Source organism: Volvox carteri (assembly GCF_000143455.1).
Source record: "Volvox carteri f. nagariensis unplaced genomic scaffold VOLCAscaffold_10, whole genome shotgun sequence".
NCBI classification, from domain to species: domain Eukaryota; kingdom Viridiplantae; phylum Chlorophyta; class Chlorophyceae; order Chlamydomonadales; family Volvocaceae; genus Volvox; species Volvox carteri.
The window spans coordinates 835,648-858,741 of NW_003307553.1; the positions used below are offsets into that span (position 1 = coordinate 835,648).

General features: G+C 57.3%; 5 protein-coding genes across 5 annotated transcripts in view; 1 reads left to right on the plus strand and 4 right to left on the minus strand.

The window, feature by feature from the left end:
• Positions 1-4,325: 4,325 nt before the first annotated feature.
• Positions 4,326-4,496, minus strand: VOLCADRAFT_48386 (uncharacterized protein; the record flags this gene model as incomplete). Its single annotated transcript, XM_002948533.1, has 1 exon — positions 4,326-4,496. A coding segment is annotated over one exon (171 nt), but the record flags the coding sequence as incomplete, so codon positions are not given.
• Positions 4,497-6,497: 2,001 nt separating this feature from the next.
• Positions 6,498-11,568, minus strand: ast2 (aspartate aminotransferase; the record flags this gene model as incomplete). Its single annotated transcript, XM_002948534.1, has 11 exons — positions 6,498-6,631; positions 7,349-7,534; positions 7,824-7,935; positions 8,744-8,824; positions 9,023-9,078; positions 9,332-9,439; positions 9,706-9,847; positions 10,092-10,184; positions 10,357-10,389; positions 10,936-11,097; positions 11,458-11,568. The coding sequence occupies 11 exons, from the start codon at positions 11,566-11,568 to the stop codon at positions 6,498-6,500; spliced, it is 1,218 nt and encodes a 405-aa protein (XP_002948580.1).
• Positions 11,569-12,393: 825 nt separating this feature from the next.
• On the plus strand, positions 12,394-14,947 carry prpL18 (plastid/chloroplast ribosomal protein L18). Its single transcript, XM_002948401.1, has 6 exons — positions 12,394-12,530; positions 12,720-12,808; positions 12,967-13,032; positions 13,146-13,235; positions 13,701-13,808; positions 14,101-14,947. Exons 1-6 carry the CDS (start codon positions 12,473-12,475, stop codon positions 14,140-14,142), a joined length of 453 nt encoding a protein of 150 aa, XP_002948447.1. The 5' UTR covers positions 12,394-12,472; the 3' UTR covers positions 14,143-14,947.
• A 27-nt stretch (positions 14,948-14,974) lies between these two features.
• Positions 14,975-19,540, minus strand: VOLCADRAFT_103909 (uncharacterized protein; the record flags this gene model as incomplete). The annotated part of the gene is made up of 11 exons (XM_002948535.1): positions 14,975-15,574; positions 15,922-16,004; positions 16,361-16,429; positions 16,842-17,017; positions 17,258-17,317; positions 17,545-17,716; positions 17,791-17,945; positions 18,809-18,918; positions 18,993-19,078; positions 19,180-19,224; positions 19,472-19,540. The coding sequence occupies 11 exons, from the start codon at positions 19,538-19,540 to the stop codon at positions 15,301-15,303; spliced, it is 1,299 nt and encodes a 432-aa protein (XP_002948581.1). The 3' UTR covers positions 14,975-15,300.
• A 1,124-nt stretch (positions 19,541-20,664) lies between these two features.
• The window catches only part of VOLCADRAFT_88817 (uncharacterized protein), a gene marked incomplete at both ends in the record, with an annotated part of 6,744 nt that continues 4,314 nt past the window's right edge, over positions 20,665-23,094 (minus strand). The window contains 4 exons of the mRNA XM_002948536.1: positions 20,665-20,811; positions 21,372-21,486; positions 22,135-22,425; positions 23,004-23,050. Of these exons, the coding sequence (XP_002948582.1) occupies positions 20,665-20,811; positions 21,372-21,486; positions 22,135-22,425; positions 23,004-23,050 (600 nt within the window). The remainder of the gene's footprint in view (positions 20,812-21,371; positions 21,487-22,134; positions 22,426-23,003; positions 23,051-23,094) is intronic.

Below are 23,094 nucleotides of genomic sequence, written 5' to 3' on the forward strand. Positions count from 1 at the left end.
ATGACGCTGCGGCCTGGTTGACGTAGGTCTTTTGGCGCTTGATACCTGAGAAGATGGTGCTGAGTGTGGCTTGAGCCTTGGCCTGCGCGGCCTTCTGCACCTCCTTCGCCTGCGCATCATCATCACCATAATCATCATCACCATTATCGTTATCATCATTATCACCATCATCACCATCATCATCATCATTATTATCACATGAATGAAAGTTTGGGGAATCCTGCTTACCTTGGTCGGTAGGCCGTGCGGCTTTGCATGGAGAATGGGATGGAGGAGCGGCACACGGTCGGTATGACCACAACCACGATTCCCAACCAGGCAACACAAGTCACGGACTTTTCCAACCTTTAGTAAACTTATTTACCCCTTCCCCAGCACGCGAACACGAATCTACGGCACTCATGTAAAGCCTACATCCTCTGAGGTGCAACTCCATCACCACCCGCACCAGTTACCGCACCGCCCCCCCCCCCCAGTGGTTATCCTCCCTCCCTAGCCTCCCTGACCCAGGTGTGTGTGTACCTTGAGCTGGGCCGCCGCCGCCTTGTCCGCCTCGCTCATCTGGGCGGCCTGGCCCCGGGTGGCGGTACCGCCGTCCGCCTTGGGCAGCAAACCCGCACGGAGAGCCTCCTCCTCCTGACGGGTGGTTGGGGGGGTGGTTGGGGGGTGGTTGGGAGGAGGGGGGAAAAGGAAGGATAATTACATGATGGTGCTGCTGCTGATAATAATGACGGTGATCGCAGCAGTAGCAGCAACAGCAGCAGTAGCGGCATATATGACCGCAGCAGCAGCAATGACTGTGCGGACAGGACACGACGGGACTTGAAACACACAACAACCGCCCAAGTGCGAAGACCCATCACACCAGCATCACATACCCCCCACTCTCACTCCAAAACCACAGCATTCCTCATAGACAACCATCGCCACAAAAACAAAACCAAACGGCCCAACGAGCCGATAACCCCTTCCCCCCATCCGCGCCCCACCCCACACCCTTTCCACTACACCCTCTCCATCCTCCTCCCCCGCCCCCCTGCCCGAGGGCCTACCTGCTCCTTCTTGGCCGCCATCCGCACCTCGTCCGTCTTCCTCAGCCGCTGTATATGGTGTTGTGCGTTCACCCCCGACCTGGCCACCGCGGTGGGGGGGACCACGGCGTGGCGACCCGGGTCGAGGCGCTGGGAGGCCACACGACCCACGGAACGCAGCAGCCGGGAGAGGTGCGCCTGGGGGGGAGGAGGAGGAGGAGGAGGAGGAGGGGGGGGGAAAGACGAACCGTGAACGAGTGAAGGAGGAGGAGGCGGGGAAAGGGAAGGGTGGAGGCCAGGAGAGGTGGCGATAGTCAGATGACAATAATAATAATGATGATAATAATAATGATGATGATGATGATGATGGTAGTCACGAAACCTACGAGCTCGGAACGCCTATTGTACCGCAGCTTCTTCGCGTCAGCTACGCAGCTTTTCACCACCACCCCGGCCCCTTCAAACCCCCCCGGCACACACAAACCACTTCGCGCCACCTCCCAACAGCTCCCATCACGTCTCTCGTCACGTCTCGTACCTCCGCAGCCAGCGCCAGGTACGGGAACACATCCGGCGCCAGTCGCCTCATGCTGTGTTTTCGTGCCACGTCACGTATCCGTACCAGCGTGGGCTCTTCATTGAGCACGTACTCCTCCTGGACACGTGTGTGTGCGTGCGTGTGTTTGACGAGGGGAGACAGGAGGGGGGTGCGTGTGTCACAGACAGACAGACAGACAGACAGACAGACAGACATATAGATAATCAGTACATTTCATGGTTTCTCCTGTTAGGCTAGACTTCCCTTTTTCTCCCTCAGAAAAGTTTAACGGAAACGCCTTTTGGCGCGGAAGGGAACCGCCTATTGGACAGAAATCGAGACGAAAATCTTAGGTGCTTGTGCTGGTGTTGATGGTGATTGTGCGGCAGTGGTACGGTAGCGACGTACTGCATGGCCACCATACGTTCGCGGTGTGACGGTGGCTCCGCATAACTGGTACGTGTACAACTTAGGTCCTCCGCCACCCCATGACCCACCTGCACCGACATGGGCGTGAAGTCCCCAACCGCCTTTCCCGTCCCCAAATTCGACTGACTCTCCGCCTCGATGTCCACGATACCCTTCAGAAGATCCAAGGGATCTTCACCGTCGTCGTCGCCGCGGGCACGCTTGCCGGCCCCGGTGCGGCCGGCGGCGCCCGCCGCCCCGCCGCCGCCTCCGGGCTCCCCTCCGGGCTCCGGGCCGTCGTCACTGACAATGATGCTGCCGTCAGGCGCATAAACCAGGTCGGACTTGTACGGCACTTTGGGCTTGGGCTTGTTCGCTAGCATCATCATTTGCTGCTGCTGCGCGGCTGCCGTTGCTGCCATGGAAGCTGCGGCCGCTGCCGCCGTCGCCTGCTGCGGCTGCGCTGGCGGTCGCGCGCCCGCGCCCGCGCCGACGATGGCGGCTTGCGGCAGGCCGGGTGCAGATCCAGATCCAGATCCTGGGACTCCAGGCGGCCGCGCGGCTGTTACACCCCCCGCGGGGCGGGGCAGGCCCGCGGCCAAGGTTGACATGGCGGCAAGCATTGACGGCGACACGCCTGCGCCCGCCGTCCCCGCTGCAGCTGGCGCCGCTGCCGTACTGCCGTACGCTCCAAGCTGTCCCGCCGCTGGCACGGCGGCGCCATCGTCGTCTGGCCCTTTGCCCGGCTTCTTGCCCGGCTTGCCCTTTGCCCCTCGCGACGCTGCTGCTGCCGCCGCCGCGGCCGCCGCGGCCGCGTTCGCCGCCTGGATTTGTGCTTGCTGCTGTGCTTGCTGTTGCGCTTGCTGTTGCTGCAGCACTGATTGCTGCAAGATCTGCAACGCCTGTTGCAGTTGCTGCACATTCAGTTGGGCCTGGCCACCCTGACGCTGGAACTGTTGCTGAATGAGCGTGGCTAGGAGCTGCTGCGGGGCGGCTTGCGCGCCGGGCGCCTGCGACGGCACCTGCTGCTGCTGCTGCTGCTGCTGCGGGGCCCCTGCCACCGGCGGCGGCGGTGTGGCCGCATGCGGCATCTGTGGCTCCATACGCTGTTGTTGCTGTTGCTGCTGCTGACTGAATTGCGATTGCTGCTGCAACTGCGGCTGCGATGATTGTTGCGATGCTGGCGGTTGCTGGGGCTGCATCTGTGGGGGGCCTTGCTGCGGCTGGAAGGCCGACGGCGTGGGCTGCGGCCCTGGCGCCATGGACGGGGGCCCCCCTGGCTGACCTGCAGATGGGCAGTGGGAAATGCGATGCAGCCGTGACATGGCGTTGGAAAGTGGGCGACACCCCCTCGCATATACATAACACCAGGGAATGGCGACAGCAGTAATGGGGCCCGGCCGGGGGGGCTGGTTGATGAGGTAGGCAAACGGATGGAAGCTGGAACACATCGGGCTGGAAAAGTTCATAAGAAACAACAGCACGAGGTGGTGGTGGTGGTGAGGCCGACGGCAGACGCCAGGGCCCAGAGGTCCACACAACATCACACAGCGAAAATCCATCAAGAAGGCGCGAGACCGCGGGCCCACTCCAGGCTCTCCCAACAGCTAGCGTAAAATCACGGGGGGATGAGTGATGGTTTCCCGCGGCACAGAAGTCATTCATATATCATTCGGTTTAACTTGCCCTCACGGATCACGGATTAATCTGGAGCACACGACACGACGTAGCAAACCCTTATGGCAAGGAGGCGCGACGGCGTACAGACCCATCCGCCTGCTCTGCACGAATAAACGTTTGGTTTATCCGCGTACCTGCCCCCGTACCTGGCCCAGGGTATGGCGGTCTGCCTTGCGGCGGCGGACCTGCCTGCTGTTGCTGCTGTTGCTGCTGCTGCTGCTGCACCACCGCTGTCGACGGCGGCACCTGCGGCGGCGGCATGGCCTGCATGGGCTGAGGACGCATAATGGAGTGCATGCCTTGCGCCGTGTGGGGTGGCGCCCCGGGAGCGGTATGTCCCATGATGTTGCCACCGCCAGGCGCCGGGGCCTGCTGCTGCTGCTGCTGGGGCTGCGGTGCCGATGTGGTGCGGCTCATGACGCCCGGCGCCATGGCATGGTTCGGTGCGGGCCCCGGCATCATGGAGCCCATGCTGTGGCCCTGATGCGGCCCCGGCTGCATAGAAAGCGGCTGTGGCGGCGGCCCTGGCTGCATGCTGGGTGGCGGTATTCCTGGCTGCATGGAGGGCGCCATGCCAGATGGTCCTGGTTGCATGGATGGCGGCGGTATCCCAGGCTGTAGACTGGGCGCCATGGCAGGTGGTCCTGGTTGCATAGGAGGGGGTAGTCCGGGTTGCATGCCCGGCTGCATCCCAGGCTGCAATCCGGGGTGCATGAGTTGCATTGCGGTAGGTTGCATCCCTGGACCTGGCTGCATGAGGGATTGCATTCCAGGGGTAATCCCCGGCTGCATGCCTGGCGCCATCCCCGGCTGCATGCCGGGTTGCATACCGGGTTGCATCATGGATGCCAGTCCAGGCTGCATGTTGGACGGGATACCGGGCTGCATGCCCGGTTGCATGCCCGGCTGCATCCTGACGCCCTACACTTGCCGGCCAAGGCTGTAAATGTCCCTGCAACCGCGGACGCCAAACGTCGTCATGAACAATCTTAGAGTGGGAGACAAGTATCTTATGTGCTTCTGATACTGGAGAGGGACCTTAATCGGCTGTCTGAACCAGGCAAGCGCGATGGTTTGGAAGGCAGGGTCCCCGCGCCGGCTCCCACCTCTTTGCACACTTTATTATTGCCGCATGTGAAGCACAATAGTTTGTGTCTGCTGTGTCCAGAAGCACGCTACAAGCGAAGGCAAGACGACAGGATGTCACTGCATCCAGTCTACGTGCAATATGTCAGGTCAACGGCTAGATGCTAAATGAAGTCGAGTGAATATGATGTCGTGAGAAATTTAGTATGTCGAGACTCGTTGCTTCACGTCGAAATTGCGAACCCAGCTGAAGGAAGGGCTTAATTGTGGTGATTGCACGGCGCTGAAGAAATAGATTTATTCTCAGCTCAGGTTCCAATCCATATGCATAACACCGAAGCTTCGGTTGTGCAGCAGTGAGAAGTTGAAGGCTGATGTACGAGCTGGACTGCCGCCAAAACAAAACTTCCGGTGGGCGTCGCAAGCACGCAAATGTATCATACACCCACAGAATCTACGCAACTAGGATGCGTAGGCATCATGGCGCGATTTGCCGGCTTCGGGGATGGCACAGGTGTTCGATTATGTTGCGTCTACTCTCCGCAACGCTTTTACAGCTTCTCAAATACAACGCATAGAGATTACACAGGCATGGTGCGGCACATGGGTCAGTCAAGCCCAGAACCACAACCATCAGCGCCAGAACTGCTGCCGACCTTAAATCCGTTTGAGTGCACAGCCGACGATTACGGGAGTGGGTTCCGCCAAGAATAGCTGTGCCTGGAAAATTCGACAAGAAGGGGAAACGGATAGATATTGTTTCCAACAAGCAGACAAGCGACGAGCCAGGCGTGCTTCGGAGGGTTTTGGAGCCTGCTGCACGGCAGTCAGACCACGGCACGTCCCGGCATTTGTTAACCTACAAAGCCTGTTTCCACTGCAATTCATATGTAAACCACCATTTCCTGTCCTCCTCGCTCACACATACACCCGAGCAACATCCCGAGCAACATCCCGGCAGGGATTCCCCAAGACACCAACATAAAATTACAGCAACCCCAAAAAACGCCAGCATGCCCCGCTAACCTGTAACCATAACCAGGCCTGTCACACGGCGCAAACTGGGCCTCTCGGCCCCAATACAAAGCATATCTTTATAGCTTTTAATTTCCAAAAATAAAAATACTTGTTTTAGAAAGACCATGCATTCAGCAAGCATCGAAACTCCTCTTATCGCCCAAGCTTTTGAAATCATCAACCATCAAGAAAAAACGAAAATGTCGTGTTTCGCCCCGCTTGAAGCCCTCTTTGCGTAGAGCCCTCCTCTCTAGGTCGCCAGCGTACCCTCGCGCCTTCCGCTTTCCCACCCTACCCTTGCCGCCTTCTTCTTCCTCTCCTCCTCCTCCTCGTCCTCCTCCTCCTCACTCCCCCCGCCCACCCCCTCCTCCACACAAACCTCCACCTCACCGGCCCCCCGTGCGCTGCTCCAGGAGCTCAGCCGACCTTAGCCCTGAAGGGCCGAGCACACGAGCCCCGACTGTCACCCACCAAAACCCTAAAACCCTAAAACCCTGGGCGGTGTTGGTGTGTAGGATATGAGGGAGGAAGTAGGACGAGGAGGTAGGAGGGGGTACGGGCTACAGAAAGGGCGATTGTGTGTCCTTTTGCCCCCCGGCGTTGGGGGTTGGGGGTTGGGGGACCGCCTGGTCCTGGACGGCGCCAAACAGCACAGCACCCGGTCCGCTGGGGAACCACGCCCGCCCCCCACGACTGGCACCAAATAACCTCGTACGGCATTCACCGTACGGCACATCTTACGGCATTGTTTGCTGTTGCCCCATGTCCGTCATGCCGTACGCCACCAGATGCTCCAGACCCTCTCTCAAACGCTCCACCGCAGCCGGGAACTTCTCCGGCGGCAAATTCGCGTAGGAGCACCGGATATATCCTGTTCAACGGGTTTTAAGTGGGTGGTATTTATTGTCTTAAAAAAATTTATAACAAGGATTGGACTAAATAGCGCTGTGGCTCTAAGTAGGATTTCATATTCCAATTGCGAGATTGTAATTAACACACATGCAAAATTAATTACTTATTGGTATACCAGAGTATAAATATTTGTATAGGTTTTATTTAGCAACACGGGGATTTCATTCGTGACTTTCTCAGGTAGTTAGGTTCCCGTTCGGGGAACCCCTATAGGCAGTTTTCTATATTAAATCCATTTTTTCCTTTGTTTACCGGCTTCAGAAAATCTTCCATGTTCAAGACTGCATGTTGGTGCTATGCACCGTGCCCACATTCGCACGGGAACAACAAACGTATTGATGTGGGGCGATCAGCCAAGGGGCAACCAAGTCTCGAGGAGGAAGCAAGTCCTAAATTAGAGATTACCCTAACTATATCTTAATACTTGACTGAGCAGCAAGACAGAACGGAGCCATCTGAAGCCAGAAGAGGCTGTGGCGGCGGGGGTAGCAAATCATCATCGCGATACACAACGTTTCATTCCCCCCTTTTCCCCCTCATTGACGGACCGCCCCTGTCGTGCGTCCCCTGCTTTGTACAACACCTATCCAATTTCCTTCCTCTTCCCCCTAGGGAGGGGAAAGAAGTTAGGGTTTTAGGGTTTCTCCCCCCTCCCCTCCCCTCCCTGGAGACTCACCCGGCATTCCGAACGCCGAGCCCGGAATGACGCACACACCGGCCTCCCGGACCAGCCACTCCACCGCGCCCCGGTCGTCACCCCCGCAACTGGGGGGTAGTCGAGCCCACAAGTAGATGGCCCCCTCACCGCCTAGCACGTGCGGCTCCAGACAGCTCAGCGCCGAACGGAGCAGGTCGCGATTGGCTGAGGAGGTTTACGGTAGGTTTTAGGGTTTAAGAGGTTTTAGAGATTTAGGAAAGTTCACAGGTTTTAAAATATTTTTCCTAATATGCCTCGAGTTTATACACTAGTGCCGATAGTGCCAGCGGTTTCATCATTAAGGCAAAACTGCGTCCATCTGACGGTTTTGGAGGTCGGAAAAGAAAAACCGCCGAACGGTTTTGTTCTTGAGGTTGAGGTGGGATGGGGTGAGTTGGGGGGACATTTCGCGGTCCCGGAGTTCCAGCGCCCCTTCCTGTCCTGTGATTATCACCTGCCAATTTACTGACGTGTTGGTCCACGTGCTCCCTGCCCCCCGGACCGAGAGCCTCCAGTGCGAGCAGCTGGCTTGGCTGGGGGGCACAAATACACACCGCGTCTTGCACCTGGGGTGGGTGGTTGGGGGAGGGAGGGGGAGAAGGAGGGGGGAAGGGGGAGAGGGAGGGGGGAAATCGGATGCAACGAAGAAAAGGTCAACGTGGTATATGGGGGGGCAAGACGGGAAGGAGACGGGGGGGAGACGGGGGGGGAAAAACACAAGAGGCGCGAATACCATCAGAATGAGTGACACGGACGTGCCTGTTCGCGAAATCGGGTTCGAGGGGGGGTTGCGGCTGTTCGTGGGGGGGGAGGGAGTCCGGATCGCCGGGGAGCGGCCGGGGTAACCACGCTGGGTACGACACGGCATACGTGGCACCTGATTTGGGGCGACACAACGCCGAAATCAGGATTATGTTTGGACGTCCACGCACAAGCAAAGAATGTCAAGAACAAGAACAAGAACAGGCAGAACAAGAACACAAGGAGAACAAGACGACGAAGAAGAAGAAGAGGGGGAATGAGGGTAACTCGTACCCGCGCTTGACGACTTCGACTACTTCTAATACGGCCGCCCGACAAGGGAAAGCAACGGCACCACGTCGGACTGGCATCTGTAAACTGGGAGTGCTGTTAACCCCCTCCCCCTCCCCCTCCCCCTCCCAAGTAGCGACCTCCGTCACGTGGTCACCGCCACAACACCCGCACCTTCATTTGAGCCAGGCCCAAGGCCCCGGGGGCAGCGGCGGGAGCGCGAGCAGCCGGTGGCGGAGGTGACCCGGTGCCGCAGGCGGCGGCGGCGGCGGCGGCGGTCGCAGTCATTGCCTCCGCCGGTGTTCCGTTCCCATCGGGCCCAGCTGGTGCGGCTGCCCTCACCTCCCCCTCCACGTCCTTGTTGTGGTGATCGTAGTCAGGAATCGCGATGTAACCAACGCGCCAGCCCATCATGCCGTACGCCTGCAGTACAATGTGAGCAGTTCCGCCGTACGTTGTTGCTGTTCCCAGTCCTACACCCAGTCCCTCCCTCCTAATACACTCGTCGCTTTCGCAACACGTACTCACAAGCATATGCCCCGTGTCAGACCGAAAAGGCAGCAGTCACCGTGTACGACACACAGTACGGTGTCGTACATATACGGTACGTTTTGTCCGTACCTTGGACATTGAGAACAAGTGGATGACGTGGGGTCCTGCGGGGCAGTAGTGCTCCCCTCCTGCGCTGGGTTGCAGGAGGATGGTGGTGGTGTGATGTGTGTAATGTCCTGTCATGTCTCCCCCTTTCCCCCCTCCCTCTCTCCCTCCCTTTTTCCCCCTCCCTCTCCCCCTCCCCTTTTCCCTTCCTCTCCCCCTCCCCTTTTCCCCCTCCCTCTCCCCCTCCCTTTTTCCCCCTCCCTCTCCCCCTCCCTTTTTCCCCCTCCCTCTTCCCCCTCCCTCTCCCCCTCCCCTCTCCCCCCGAAGCCCCACCCGGTGCGAATATGAAGTCCTCGTACGTGTTATCAAGCACCAGCCAGGTACCCGCAGCCGCACACAGGCCGCTGATCTCATTCAGCTCGTCACGCGTCAGCAACAACCCTACGTACGACATGTCGTGGTGGAGGGAGGAAGGCGCGCATGGTCAGGGACTTGCCAAGTGTACGAACAACAAGATCGCTACCACAGGTGGCAGTGGGCAGGTGAGGCCGCATTGCTTCTGATGCCGTACGGTAGTTGGTACGTCGTCGGTCGTTATCTGTGATAGATCTTGATCTCTGTGGCCGACAGTTGGGTTAAGATCCAGAGTGTGCCCTGTTCCTCAACCGTAAACCCAACCGCTAACGGCTATGGGGCCCCCATGGTACCTGTGGGGTTGCAGGGATTGACGATGACCACCATTTTGGGCGGCATAGGGCCCGACAGCTCCCTCCGCAACCACTCCCGGGAGGGTCGCATGGTGACCGGGTCGCACTCCCCCAACACGACTCGATCCGCACTGCCAGTCATCTGCAGTGCGACCCACGGGTCACCCAGGAACCAACCCAATCCGACCCAACCACGGGGCGGAGGGGGGAAGTTCTACGTAGCAACAAAAACTAAACAAACTGCTGACGTGTCCTATGGCGGCTGTGGGGGTTGTGACGGCAGCGGCGGACAAAAACAATCACACTCACATACATACATGCATACATACATACATACATACATAAACATACAGACACACGCGTTAACGGGTTTAATAATTATTTACCTGTATCGCCATGAGGTGGTCGAAGTAGTACGGCTGGAATAGCACCACTCTGTCGTCCACGTCGCACAGGGACAGCAGCACGTTCACGAATGCCTGAAGACATGACAGACATACAGCCACACACGCACAGACACAGTCGGACAGACGTGTTGTGGCGGAAAACCCCCTCCCCCTCCTTTCCCCCGGCTGAAAGTGACCCACCAGGAACTCCCCACTGCGCCTCTGTACATCCCGTACAGTGCGGTACGGCGACTCGCCTCCGTACCTGATTGCATCCCGGCGTGACGATAACGTCGTACTGTCGGATTTGGGTATGTGGGGTTCAGGTCACACATGGGTGGGTGGGGAGGGGGGGAGAGGGTTTGGCGCTGTTGGGGCGGGTGGGGGAACCCGGTCCGACAGGATGGACCGCCAGACCGGGACATGGAGACACGAAGGCAGCTCGACCTGACCTAATGCAGGCGGAGGAACCACCACTTCCTTCTTCCCTTCACTTTTCCCCCCGGTCCCGGACGTGGTGGTTGTGGTGGTTGTGGTGGTTGTGGTGATTGTGGTGATTGTGGTGATTGTGGTGATTGTGGTGGTTGTGGTGGTTGTGGTGATTGTGGTGATTGTGGTGGTTGTGGTGGTTGTGGTGGTTGTGGTGGTTGTGGTGGTTGTGGTGGTTGTGGTGGTTGTGGTGGTTGTGGTGGTGGCGCCGCAAGCGGGTTCGATACAGGAAAGTGAACGCACAGGCAGCACAACACTCAGTACGGCACAACAAGAGAACTGAAGAACTAGAGCTAGGTGCGGCCCTCCCAACCGTCGTCCCAACCGCCATTTCAACTGCCTACGTGAATCTCACGTGCGGCAGGCGGTTGCGCTCCAGCAGCTTGCGTCGCAGCGCCGCCCGCAGAGCCGGAAGCCCCTCATTGGGCGCGTAGCCGCTGATCGCAGCAGGCTCCGAAACCAAGCGGGCGGTCAATCGCTCCAGGGCGGCCGGAGGAGGGCCCCAGTGCACGATACCCTGGGGCGGCCGCCGGCGCACACATCGTACATACACACATACATACATACATACATACATACATACATACGAAATCGGAACTCTAGGGGGTCCTGAGAGCCCTTCGTGGTGTATTCACTGCAGCCCCATCCCCGGATGGCGTGGCTGCGGAGTGGCTGCGGAGTGTGTTGGCAGTCTGAGTCGGGGTCGGGAGCACACAAGACTAACCGACTTGTGCTGTGTGCTCCCGACCCTTGCGCTGTGTTTCGGCTTCGGCCCCCGGCTCTCGCAGCCCACAGTGTAATCTAAGTCATACATACATACATACATACATGCGTACATGCGTACAAGCACCCGTAGGAAGCAACTCCTTTACCCCACCTGTGCCAGGGACAGGGCGTCCTTCCTCTGCGCCATGAGCCGCCGGGTGAAGTCGATCACGGGGGTATCCGTGGCGTCGATACGCCGGGAAAGCAGCTGTGTTGTGTGCATAGAACAGAACAGAACAGAACAGAAGTCGAAGAGACGGACGGCCCGGGAGTTATGTTTGGGGTTTGAAGGTTCCGTGGAGAAAGAAGCGCATGATGTCAGTGGTGGGTGGGAGGCACCGGCTCGATGGGGAGCTAGGGTTAGGTGAAGGGCTGACAGAGGTACGGAGCATACCGATTGGCCGCATTGGCCGGGGGTAGGTCCGTAAGCAGGTTCCAGCACGAGAAGGAAACATTAATTAAAAAAGTCTTACTGATTTGAGGTCTTGGGGCACATGTTCGTTTATTCATTACAGCGGCTCCTTCCCCGCACCGAACCCCGGGTCAACTGATGGACAAGGACATGGTCCTAGGGTGGCCCGGGCGTGGCAGACGCATGTAGATTTCTTTACACACAATGATAGGGCGCAAGAATGGCAGGTGAAGAATGCAAGGGGTTTGAGAGTGGGGCAAGGGGGTGTACCGTTGGTGCGCGCGTCAGTAGAACAAGAGCGCTCCTCGTCTGGACGGGCTTTCTAGTTGCGTTTGGATTTTACCTTCCATTTATTGGCCGCACTGATACCAGCTGCAGCCGCGCCGTTAGGCGCCATCGCACCGCGTCGCTCTTTGACGGTTGTGTCGGAAGAGTTAGGACCTGATGCTACGACCAGAGGTGTCTCCGTGGAAACTTGTTTAAACATTAATGTATCTCACGTTGATAAGTCCTACGACGAAAACTTGGCTGGCATTCGAGCGACCGACACACGAGTTCAGTTTATTGGCCCTCTCCTGGAGTCGAAAGTCCGACTGAGGAATGTTTTCATTACATACGCATTCCTTAAATTGGGAGCACTGCGTATTGGTTGCCACCTAGCGGTCTTCCATACTATCCGTCATTGGGAGCTTATTTTGGGGAAAGGATAAGCAGGATGCAGGCGTGCAGCGTCAGGGCGACTGCCCTGTCGACCCTTGCTCCCACACGGCCAGGTACAGGATAATATAATGATTACCGTGTTTACACGGTTTGTGTTAGCAAAGTGAATTGGAAACAGCCTTCGTGGTTGCGGCCTGCGACTGTCTCTTGCGGTCGTGGTCTTCCTGAACAGAAGCATGGTATTATTAATCATCCACTCCATTCCTAGCTAAGTCATATGATTTACTTTGGGGTCCTTGCAGTGTCTCGCGCGTTCACGCCTGTGGTCGCCAAGGCTGCGGAGTCGAGGAAGGCGAGCACGCAAGCACGCCATAAGCGCCTTCGCAAAAAGGTGCGATTCGGCAGGTCGACGCTATGGCATCAAACGCTATACGGTGTGGTTGTATACACCAGAAGCTGGTTTGTGGTGCGGCGCAATTTGCGACCTGCGCAGCCCGTAGAATTGCTTACGAGGGTTCAGGAGGATATTTCTTACCCTCGTTTCCACAGCTTGACGGCACGTCCGAGCGCCCGCGCATGGCTGTGTTCAAGTCCAACGAGCACATCTATGTGCAGGTGAGCCGACTCTGCAGCTTTGTCCTAGTCCTAGTGCCCGCTGCTATTGGGTGTAGCTGTATAATGGATGAAGCAGAATCTATAATGGAGTGACCCCGGCCGCCTTCTTGCAGGTCATCGATGACTCGGTCGGCCACACCCTGGTGTCGGCCAGCAGCGTCACGAAGGACATGAAGGGCGCGCTGGAGAGCGGCGCGAACGTGGTGCGTCTAAAACTGGGAATTGAACATAGTGCAGGCTTTACTGTCCGGTGCAATACGTTGTGGAAGAGGTAGACGTAGACCGAAGGGCAATCCTGAGAAAATAGCAGGTGCTAGGTCCAGTGAAGGGCTCGGCGGGATAAACGTCTCTCTCTAGGACACCGGCTTGACACCGGCTGGGTGCTGATATATCGTGTATGAGGCTAGCCTGGGCAGGTGGGAGGAGCGTAACCAGGGACCAGGGGACGCAGCGTGGGGTATCTGGCTGGTTCCGCTGGCAGTAATTCAAAACACGTGTCAGATTCGCGTTCTGCACCGATTCATGTTCTGCACATATATCACTTAAACGCATGCGGTGTGTTTTGAGGCCGTGCTCTGTCCACATGTACTCACTGGCGACAGAGCGTTGTCGGAGGGGAAAAATCGGTGAAATGTCCATTGCAACTGGGGTTATGGTCTGGGATGTAGGCTGCTGCGGAGGCTGTGGGGAAGAAGGTTGCGGAGCTGTGCCTGGCCAAGAACATCGACAAGGTGTGCTTCGACCGTGGCGGCTTCAAGTACCACGGTCGTATCCAGGTGGGGACGTGGGAGGCTGAAGGGGTGTGGTTATCGTCACTTCCTCGCGTTGTCGAAGCAGATCATATTTCTATCCTGCTGCTGCTGTTGCTGCTGCTGCCCGAGGAACGCGTTCGTATCTACCTTACCGTGGCTCAAGACAGCTAATACGTTGCTGCCTTCCACCATGCAGTCTCATCAAAACTTTGGAAGTGCTCCTCCGCCTCTTGTATGCCATTCTGTCCCGTTACCTACTGTCATGTTGCGTTGTTTCTGAGTTTACTAAGCTTCATTGTCTGCCTGCGTTCCACAGGCTGTTGCAGACGGAGCTCGTGCTGGGGGCCTTAGTTTTTAGGAGTGTTGTGGGCGCTCGCTTGGACATGGACGGACCGGGTGGCGCTGGGCTGTGAGCTTCTGGGCGCGCAGTTGTGGCTCTCGCCGGCCGCGGTTATCTTTCAGGGTTGCTGACATACTTTATTATGGGGGGAAGCGCGTTGGAGCGTTGGGCAGCGCTGTATGTATGGAAGTCTTGACGGCAGTGGAGGAGAGAATAGCGGCCGAAGCGGCGACAGGTCCCGTTCTGCAGAGGAGTTGGGGCAGAAGCCAGCCATTTAACTTGCGCTGCTGCGCTGAACACTGCGCAACGAACGGGTTGTCAGTCACCACCTTTCTGCCCTACACCTTCACATACGTAGAAATCAGTGACAGTAGTCTGTACTGTCCGCTGGCTTCCATGTGCTTGAGCGGATATGTGGAATCGTCACTGCGCCGGCGAGCTGTAGCTTGCATCCGAGCTGAGGACGTCGTTAGACCCTTCTTTGCGGCATTGTTGATGTGAAGCCAGCTGCCGTGTGGTGGAGAGCGCCAGGCGACAGGTCCTGCGGTTGTTACTGGCAGATCCATGTACTGATGCTAACGGATGGTAGAAGCCTGGGGACTTCTATTTCGGTGTTAAGAGCTGCGAAGTACGGTGGTGTACGGTTTGCGTTATGCACGAGGAGAATGGCGATTCATTATCGACGGAGCAACGTGTCGTGTGAGAAGGAAGAAGAAGCTCGCAGTTTTGTGGCTTTGTCTTGCGGAAGGGGAAATTTTCAATTTTCTCCCCCTCCTGTAAGTGCTTCGAATGCGGATATCCTTTGTAAAGTGATAAGATGATGAAAAAAATCCGGATGACACATGCGTCTGCACGGATACAGCATTACACTACATAATGGACAAACGTGCATTTTACGTTATAATGCCACACCCCTAATACCTACCAAACACGATCTTCAACATTTCAGTAATAAATTAAACACCTTGAATACATCAGCCACTACCCGAGCGCATAAAAATCTGCGAAACAAAAGTAAACATCCAGTCGAGCTCAAACTACCAATTATCGGTGCAATAGGATCTTCCTGAGACTCGTACATATCGCACATACATCCTGCCGTGGCACAGCCCCCAACCTCGAGAGACACATACACCACACACACACACATATGCGCGCACGCAGCTATATCCACGTCTACAACGTCCCCCCCGCTGCGGCCGTCCCATTTGACGACCCTGGCCCCGCCGCCGACTCGCCCGCCCTGCTCGAGTCCTGTTGCTGCTGTTGCAGCTGCTCGTCTCTCGCCGCATCCTCCGCCGGCGACGCCACCCCTGCTCGCTGCACCGCGGGACCAAGCAGATGAGAGCCGCTGAAGCGTACATGACCCCCCAGTACGACAGCATCGTCGGTAAGGGCCAGGCACTGGAGCTCGCGCATAGTGTACCGGGACACGAGCTCCGCGTCGGCTCTGTACGACGTAGTGGTTAGGCGAAAAGTCCGTTAGCCGTTAGCCGTTACAGCCATGATGAACGTCACGGTAGAGTTGGGAGGTGTTGGCGCGGTTACGTCATGTTGGTGCGAGGTGCTGGTTCTCTTCCTTTCCTTCTCTTCCTTGCGGGCGCGAGGGGGACGTGGCCGGGGGCCGGTCGCGACCCGCTTGGTTACGTCGGGTTCAGCCCTTGCCCTCTTGCCCAACCGGACAACCCGCAGTCGGCTGTGATATGACGTGTTGAGTGGGTGCACACGTGCCTCCATCTTCTTGGCGCTTTCACACCGTGAACACCCACTACCACCACCACTGCCACTGCCACCCACCTGTGTTTCTCATCCCCGCCGTAGAACCGGCGCAGGAAGATGTCCGCCAGCAGCAGCGGGTCCGTGGGGGCGCCCTTGAGCGCCTTGGGGGGGGGGGGACCATCCATACACGGACCACCCGCGGCAGCAGCGACACGGCATGAGAGTCCGAGTTGGTAATTGAAGCGGGAACCTGGACCAGTAAGGGCCTAAAGACCCCCTACAGCGTCGTGGACGATGCTGGGCCCGAACTACCTTGTCGCCTGACCCGTGGGTCGGTGTCCTCCTTAACGAGCCATTGCGTCCTCAGCATCCCCAGCAGCCAACAGGTCAATACATATTGTATAGATGTTCGCCATGTCTCAGGTCCCCATCGCCATCGCCACCGCACTTGCACGCGGCCCGCGCCCCCCTGGCACCGCTGAGCTCAGAGCCCCTCCCGGGAGCCGACCCACCCCACCTCGTCCAGCTCAAAGCCCGTCTCGTAAAAGTGCGCCTCTAACTTTTTAAGCCACTTCGTGACGCCGACCTGCACGTATTATCACACCACACACGTATTCACAGATATCACTACTACTTAGTGGCAGATAGATAATACAACACGAAGGAAATTATTAATAGCCCATAAATTCCAGCAAAACCTGTCAACCAGCCAAAGTGCGTCGATTGCCAAAGCGTCGAGTGTCAAATGCGGGCGGGCGCATGTTGTGCTGTTTACATGGAACTGGGTTGTCTTGTCTTGAGTCCAGGATGTCTTGAGTAGGCGTATGCATGTATGTATGTATGTATCGACATGCGTTTGCACATCCTGAAAGGGTGTTCGCACTCGGCACTCCGTTTTCAGGGTTCTTGGGGTTTGATGGCCACCTCTCGACCTTTCCCCCACCCAAGGTCTCATCGCCTTAAGTTCCCCGCCTCTCCCCCACCGCTCCCAACCCCACCTGAACCCCGGCGGAGTAAACCCGGTTCTCCACGTTCGCCTGAAATTGGTTGTACAACCGCTGCCGGAACACCCGCACATCGGGGCCGCCGCAGTTGCGGAGCCGGTGGATGATCATCCACACGTGGAGGGACAGGAGCACGTAGGTCGCCCAAAACGTGGTGCCAGTCTGGAAAGCTGCAACAATCAGTCGGTTGTGCGCGGATGGGCGGCATATGCGAACAGAGGAAGGGGAGCGGAGTTCATACATTGGGGGTTAGGAAAAGGCTGGTGGGTGAGGCTGGGGGTTAACATGGAAATAGCGTAAAATGGTATGAAGGTAGGATGGATGGGAAATCGTAGAGACATCTCAATTGTGGAAACCGAGATAGTGTTTTTTTTACGACAGGTTTCGGAGGACAAATCCTCGAGGTATACCTCGTTGCATGACGCCCGTGTCCGCATTCTCTGCGATGGCCTCGTACAACCGTTGGGCCGCTGCACAGGCAACGGCGAGAGTGAGATGCAGCGCAACGTGGGTCGTTAAGTCAGTTAGGCGGATAGAGGAGGAAATAGATGAGGGCCAGGGATAGGATGCCAGAATGTGCATGGGGCGGGGAAGGACAGGACTTCAGAGTCCTCCTATTCACGCAGTTCACTACCTCGGTCTGCCAGAGCACGCCCTGGAAATCAAGTCCCACACATTCAATCTCAGTAGTGCGTACCATGCAGAATTTTTGAAGCCTTGCTTTCGAAACCCATAAGTCTCAACATCGCACGGCCAAGAGGGTTATTCAGGTCCTCCGGTACGGGCACATCGCCCCGGTCAAAATGCAAGCTTGTAGGCGGCAACATAAGGGCTTCTGTTACTTCACGGAGCCTGGCGGCTCTTGTGCCCTGCGGTGCAACACCAATTCAGTTGGATGGTCGCGAGATGGCGACCGACCGTAACAGCTACAAATGCGACTTACAGCAAGTGAGCTGAACAATCGCCGATGAAAATGTCGATGGTCCAACGCCCGCAAAGAGCAATAGACATCGCGTTCATAGCCCGAGCCCGATGTGGATGCCTGGCAACTCGCTGATGCCGTTACTGGTGCTGATTGTAAGGATAATAGTAGCTCAGCTGTATGTAGATGTTGCAGCACGCGGCAAGACCGCACGACCTGAACCACTCGCGGCATCGCGGCCACAACTGCGCCACACAACTTGCTACGAGAAAGAAGCGAGAGGCGATACAGTCCTTTCACTTCAACAGATCATGTAATATTCTAAAACACATCTATTGTTTCTTCTTCGCACAAGCATAAAAGAAAGTCGTCGGCAAGGACTTGCTGTACACCATCAACCACCCAGGCCTACCAGCCCTGTCGCCGTGTCTGAGCTCCTAACTTGTCTGGTTCAGGACCTCCCAGTCGGTGCCATCGACCCGATGGAAAAGCCAAGGTCCCATAGGATTTCTTTCGGCTTGCAGAGGCGAGCTGCTGTGCGTTATCACTCCTTCACAGTTAGACCAGCTTAGACCCTCAGTGGAGTTTGACCTACCGTGTCCGTCACGACCCCCCTGCCGTCCGGTAAATGTACACCTCGCAGTCCGGCCCTTATGATAACAGCGCACAACGCAACGGGAAGAAACAGTTGGGACGTATCTCTGTGCGCTTGGCTGCCTCGATGAGTACCACATGGTGCAGAACTTTTCTTCAAGAAGTAACTTGGCAAATTTTAATTTGAATACCGGACGTGCAAAAAAGAAAAAAAGATGATTTGCGGAAGTGAGGTCGCAAAAGAAAAAAAATGGAGTGTTCGAGCACAAGGGGCGCACCCGGCGCGGGGCCCGTCAGCACCCTACCACGAGTGTATCATCCGGCCTCTCCCCCCCTCCACACACACAAACACCACCTGTCTCGGCCCCAGGCCAGTCGTTCTCGTATCGGCACGTCCATCATTTTGTATCTAGAGTTCCAAGCTCCTATGTCCCCGCCCCCCCACATGCAACGCGCTTGCGAGCGATGTGTTTCCCGCCCTTAAAGCTGTAAAGCTGCCACACATTGCAATGCAACTTATCCTTCCTTGCGCATTGACCTTGGTCATTGCAAAAACTCAAGAGAGAGAGAGAGAGAGAGAGAGAGAGAGAGAGAGAGAGGCCCTAGGAAAACCTGTCTTGAGGCCCCACCGGTACTCTGCAGAGAGTAAAAGGAAAGGATAGTTTACATCAAACGATGAATGCCTCGTTTTGTTGCCGAGAGAGTTTGGCTTAAACTGCATGTGGGCATGTCGAGCCCACAGGAGGCGAGGGAGGCAAGGAGGAGGAAAACATGCGCCGACGCATCGCGCCAAGCAATGAAGTAATTGGCACCCACCATCAAGCGTGTGAACAAACAGGGGCATAAATAAACCCGCGAGACCTACAGCAGGGGTACACAAATACATCGCGCGACAGCACGAGGTGATGCTGAAACAGGAAAACAGCCAAAACATGAGGTGCTTTCCCTCCTCGTTCAAGCCATGAGGAGGGCGGGATACGTGCGCCGCAAAATGCCAAGAGGGGGTTGGTTTCTCGCACAGAGCTGTGGCCCGAGGTTCGGGTACGACAGCTCCGCGTCGTATTTCTACGAAAACATACTGTACAAAAATCAACATAACACGTCGTACCAGAAAGGATGTCGAAAGGGCGAATACATGCGGGTGGGCGCGTGTCTTCCGGAAGAGCCTAGCATACATTAACTTTTGTGCAAGCGCATTATGGCGAAATAAAGGAGATGTCCACGGGTAAACCTTTTGCCTTTCTCAGAGCAAACAAATTTCAAAATGATGGGCGTTTCGTCCCCAAAAGGAGATGCCGAAAGGGCTTGCATTCGCACCTATGCCGTTTTAAGAACACGAGCTTAGGGTTTATAAACCCTAAATAAGACTCCTGTTCCTCCCCCTTCCCCCCCCCCGGTGTCGTCATTCAGATAACCCACGTGCTATCGTGGCCAGCTTCCATCTGCCGTACCAGCAACTCACCATCCTGCCACATGCCGTACACAAGCACAATAAATCATGCCCGGATCCTGAAAAACGCTTACAGGTTGGTCCCGCACTCCGTACACAAAAACAGCCAGCGCGAGAAAAAAGCTGTACGAGCCTTCTCTCTATGCCGGTTGTTGTTGTTGTTTCTACCATTAGTAGTATTACTAGGTTTTTTGATGTTTTGTCGTGTTGCTGTTCTTGTTCATGTCCTGCTATCATGAATATGTGTGGTCCAGAGGCGGCGGTGCGGATGGATGGATGGATGGGAGCCCAAATGCGAGTCAGGGCGCAAACAGCTGCCAAGGGGTTCGTAAGCGCTTCCAAGCTGAAGGCCCTTTCCAAGACCACACATGCGCCCACATCCACATAAAACAACCCTTCTAGGTTGGGCTACGTAACCAAACATGTGGACGAACAGACAGGGAGAGACATACACAAATACATACATACATACGTGAACACACGTCAGCAGCGCGCCTATGTACGGCATCCTGGTCCGATGTACACGACCTCCTCTTCCGAAACAACTAACGACCCTTCCGAGGGTTCCGTCTGTCCGTCTGTCCGCCTGTCCGTCCACCTGTCCGTCTGTCCGCCTGTCCGTCCGTCCGTCCGTTCGCGCGGGAGTCAGTCCGAAGCTCTTTAATTTCTCAGCTCCAAACTCTACAGTGCCAATTGGCTAGGAGGCTCACGCAGCCAGCGACCCCCAAACTCCTATGCACCTGCTGCTGCTGCCGCAGCCCCACCAATCGCTTCTAGCCCTGTTGGTGCTCTAGCTTTCCGCGTTGCTGTTGTCCCTCATGCAGTGCACCGCCTCCTCCACAACCTCCTCCTCATGCTCCCGCGCCAACAAACTGCGCCCAGGAGGCCTTCACGACCGCCGGCCTCAGATTGCGACCGATGATGACAACCCGGGTGGCTCGAACCTCCCCGGGCTGCCAGTCGGGACCCGAAACCACCTCGTACAGCTCGTACACAGCCTGTACGGTAATAAGACGAAATAAAACGGGGTGGGAAGAAACACAGCGGTATGCGGGTTGTGAGTTCAATGAAGGGATATAAAGACAACAGGGCGAAGGAGCGCCGGAGGCAGGAACTGTAAAAGAAGAAACTGGGGGGGGGGCGCGTTTTCCTGTGGAGCGGGGAGATCCGGGTTGTTTGAGGGTCGTTTGAGGGAAGGGTAAATAAAACAAATACTTGCATTACTGCCTGCACTGAAAGAAAGCACCGCCGGCATTGGTACATTAGGCGGTATTTTACGGCACTGGGCTGCTTTTGCCTTCAAGTGCCCCCCCTCCTCCGCCCTTTTCAGTTTCTTCCTTTACTTCCCTCCCCCCTCCTCCCCCTCCCCTCCCTCCTCCTCCCCGTCCTCCTCCTCCCCCTCCCCCTCCCTCCTCCTCCCCGTCCTCCTCCTCCCCCTCCCCCTCCCTCCTCCTCCTCCCCGTCCTCCTCCTCCCCCTCCCCCTCCCCCTCCCTCCCTCCTCCTCCCTCCCCCCCCTCTTCCCCCTTCTCCTCCGCCCCTTACTGTGATCAGCCCCACCTGCAGCATGTACTTCTTCTCACTGCCCTCCACGCAGAGCAGCCCCTTCATGCGGTAGATCTCGTCAGGCCGGGAGTCCCGGTCCCACAACAAATGATCCACCCAGGATTTGAACCTGGGTGCGCGCAGAGCAGGGCCGAACAGAGCCAGCACCCGATTGAGCACAAACAAATGGCATATACAACAGATATATGACTGCTCGCGCGAGCAGGTCCCTGATGTGAGTTTTCGGGCTGGCTGTTTTTAGGTAGCTCTTTAAATCCGGAAGCTTTCAAAATGCCAACCCATAATGGCATGAACAAATCAACACCCCAGCACCAGCATCAGCACCAAGAGCCTAGGCGGGGAGAATGTGCGGGGAGGGAGGCTAAGGCGGCCGGTGGGAAGCTTCCTAGCCTGGCCTCATCGGATCAGATCAGCAACGGGGCGGGAGGGCCGAGAGAAGAGATGAGCGTTTGAAAACGCTTGCCGTACTGTACCGTTCCATCGTACAACGTACAGTTTTCAGATCCATCCCTTTGCATGTTACCTTTCGAGATTCACAGGGTGGTCGCAACGTAAGCTGACAGTGGAAACCTGGTTGTCGTGCACGTGATCTGGGTCGCCATCCGAAGTCATTGATCGCGATGACCCACGGGTCGGCGGAGCCGCCGCCGCCGCTGACGCCGCCGCCGTCGTAGCAGCAGCGGCAGCTGCCGTCGCCGCCACCGTCAGCAGCGATGATGGCATTATTAGCGACCCCGATGGCGACATGTCCGCGGACCCAGCGCCGCTGGAGTTCCCACCGCCGTTGCCGCCAACACTGCATGCCGCCACGGCGGCGGCGGCCGCCGCTGCAATAGCGCTGGAGGTTCCGGAGCGTGCGTGGAAGCTGTGGGCTCGCGAGGAGCAGCAGGAGACGCCCGTAGAGCGCCGGCGGCTGGTCGGCTGGTCCCCGGCGTGGCTGGTCCGCTCAGGCGGTGTGTGTGTGCCCCGCCGCTCCGAGGGCTCGCCCCCCGTCTCCACCTCGTCCTCGGCCTCCGCTATGGGTGGCAGCACTAGATCACCCTTGTGGCTGCGAAACACACAAAAAACAGGCTGAATTGGTTTAGTAGGTAATGTAGGTTATGTCTTTAGTGCAGTACTGCATCAGTACTGCAGCAGCATCAGTACTGCAATGGGAGCCAGGGGCAGGGAGAGCAGCAGCGGAGTGCAGGTGGAAGCAACAACGGCGCGGACAGTGCAGCGCCGGCAGCCAGCCAGCCCCTCCGTAGACCCGCCGGCAGCCAGATAGGCCTCTTAATTAAGGCAAAAAGGGGGACCACCAAAGAGGGGCCACTAAAGGACACCGCAGGTTGACGAGAGCGGCAGGAGCTACGTCACCTCCCCCCTTCCCCCCGAGGCCCCCAAGACCGGGAACTCAGGCCAACCCATTCACCAGTCTGACGCTCCCCCTTTTGGGCCGTCCGGAGCTTGGCCGCCGACTCTTTGCCCTTTGCTTTCTGTTGCATCCTCCTCCTCCTCCTCCCCCCCCAGTTGTTCGCCCCCCCTCCCCTCCCCCCCCAGTTGTCCCCCCCTCCCTACCCATCATCCCCCCCGTGCCCCCCCTCCCCTCCCCCCCTCCCAGTCCCCCCGCCCGCACACGACACACACCTGTATCCGTTCCTGTTGAGTATGAGCCCCAGGTCCACTGCGCTCTTCTGCGTGCGGAGCCAGGGTGACCCCGCTGTTGATGGCGCGGATG

Bases quoted from the DNA above. Each gene is read 5' to 3' on its own strand.
- prpL18 (XM_002948401.1), top strand. From the start codon at position 12,473: ATGCAGGCGTGCAGCGTCAGGGCGACTGCCCTGTCGACCCTTGCTCCC. The intron at 13,033-13,145 runs GTGAGCCGACTC...GCCTTCTTGCAG, and splicing joins ACGAGCACATCTATGTGCAG to GTCATCGATGACTCGGTCGG. The intron at 13,236-13,700 runs GTGCGTCTAAAA...TCTGGGATGTAG, and splicing joins TGGAGAGCGGCGCGAACGTG to GCTGCTGCGGAGGCTGTGGG.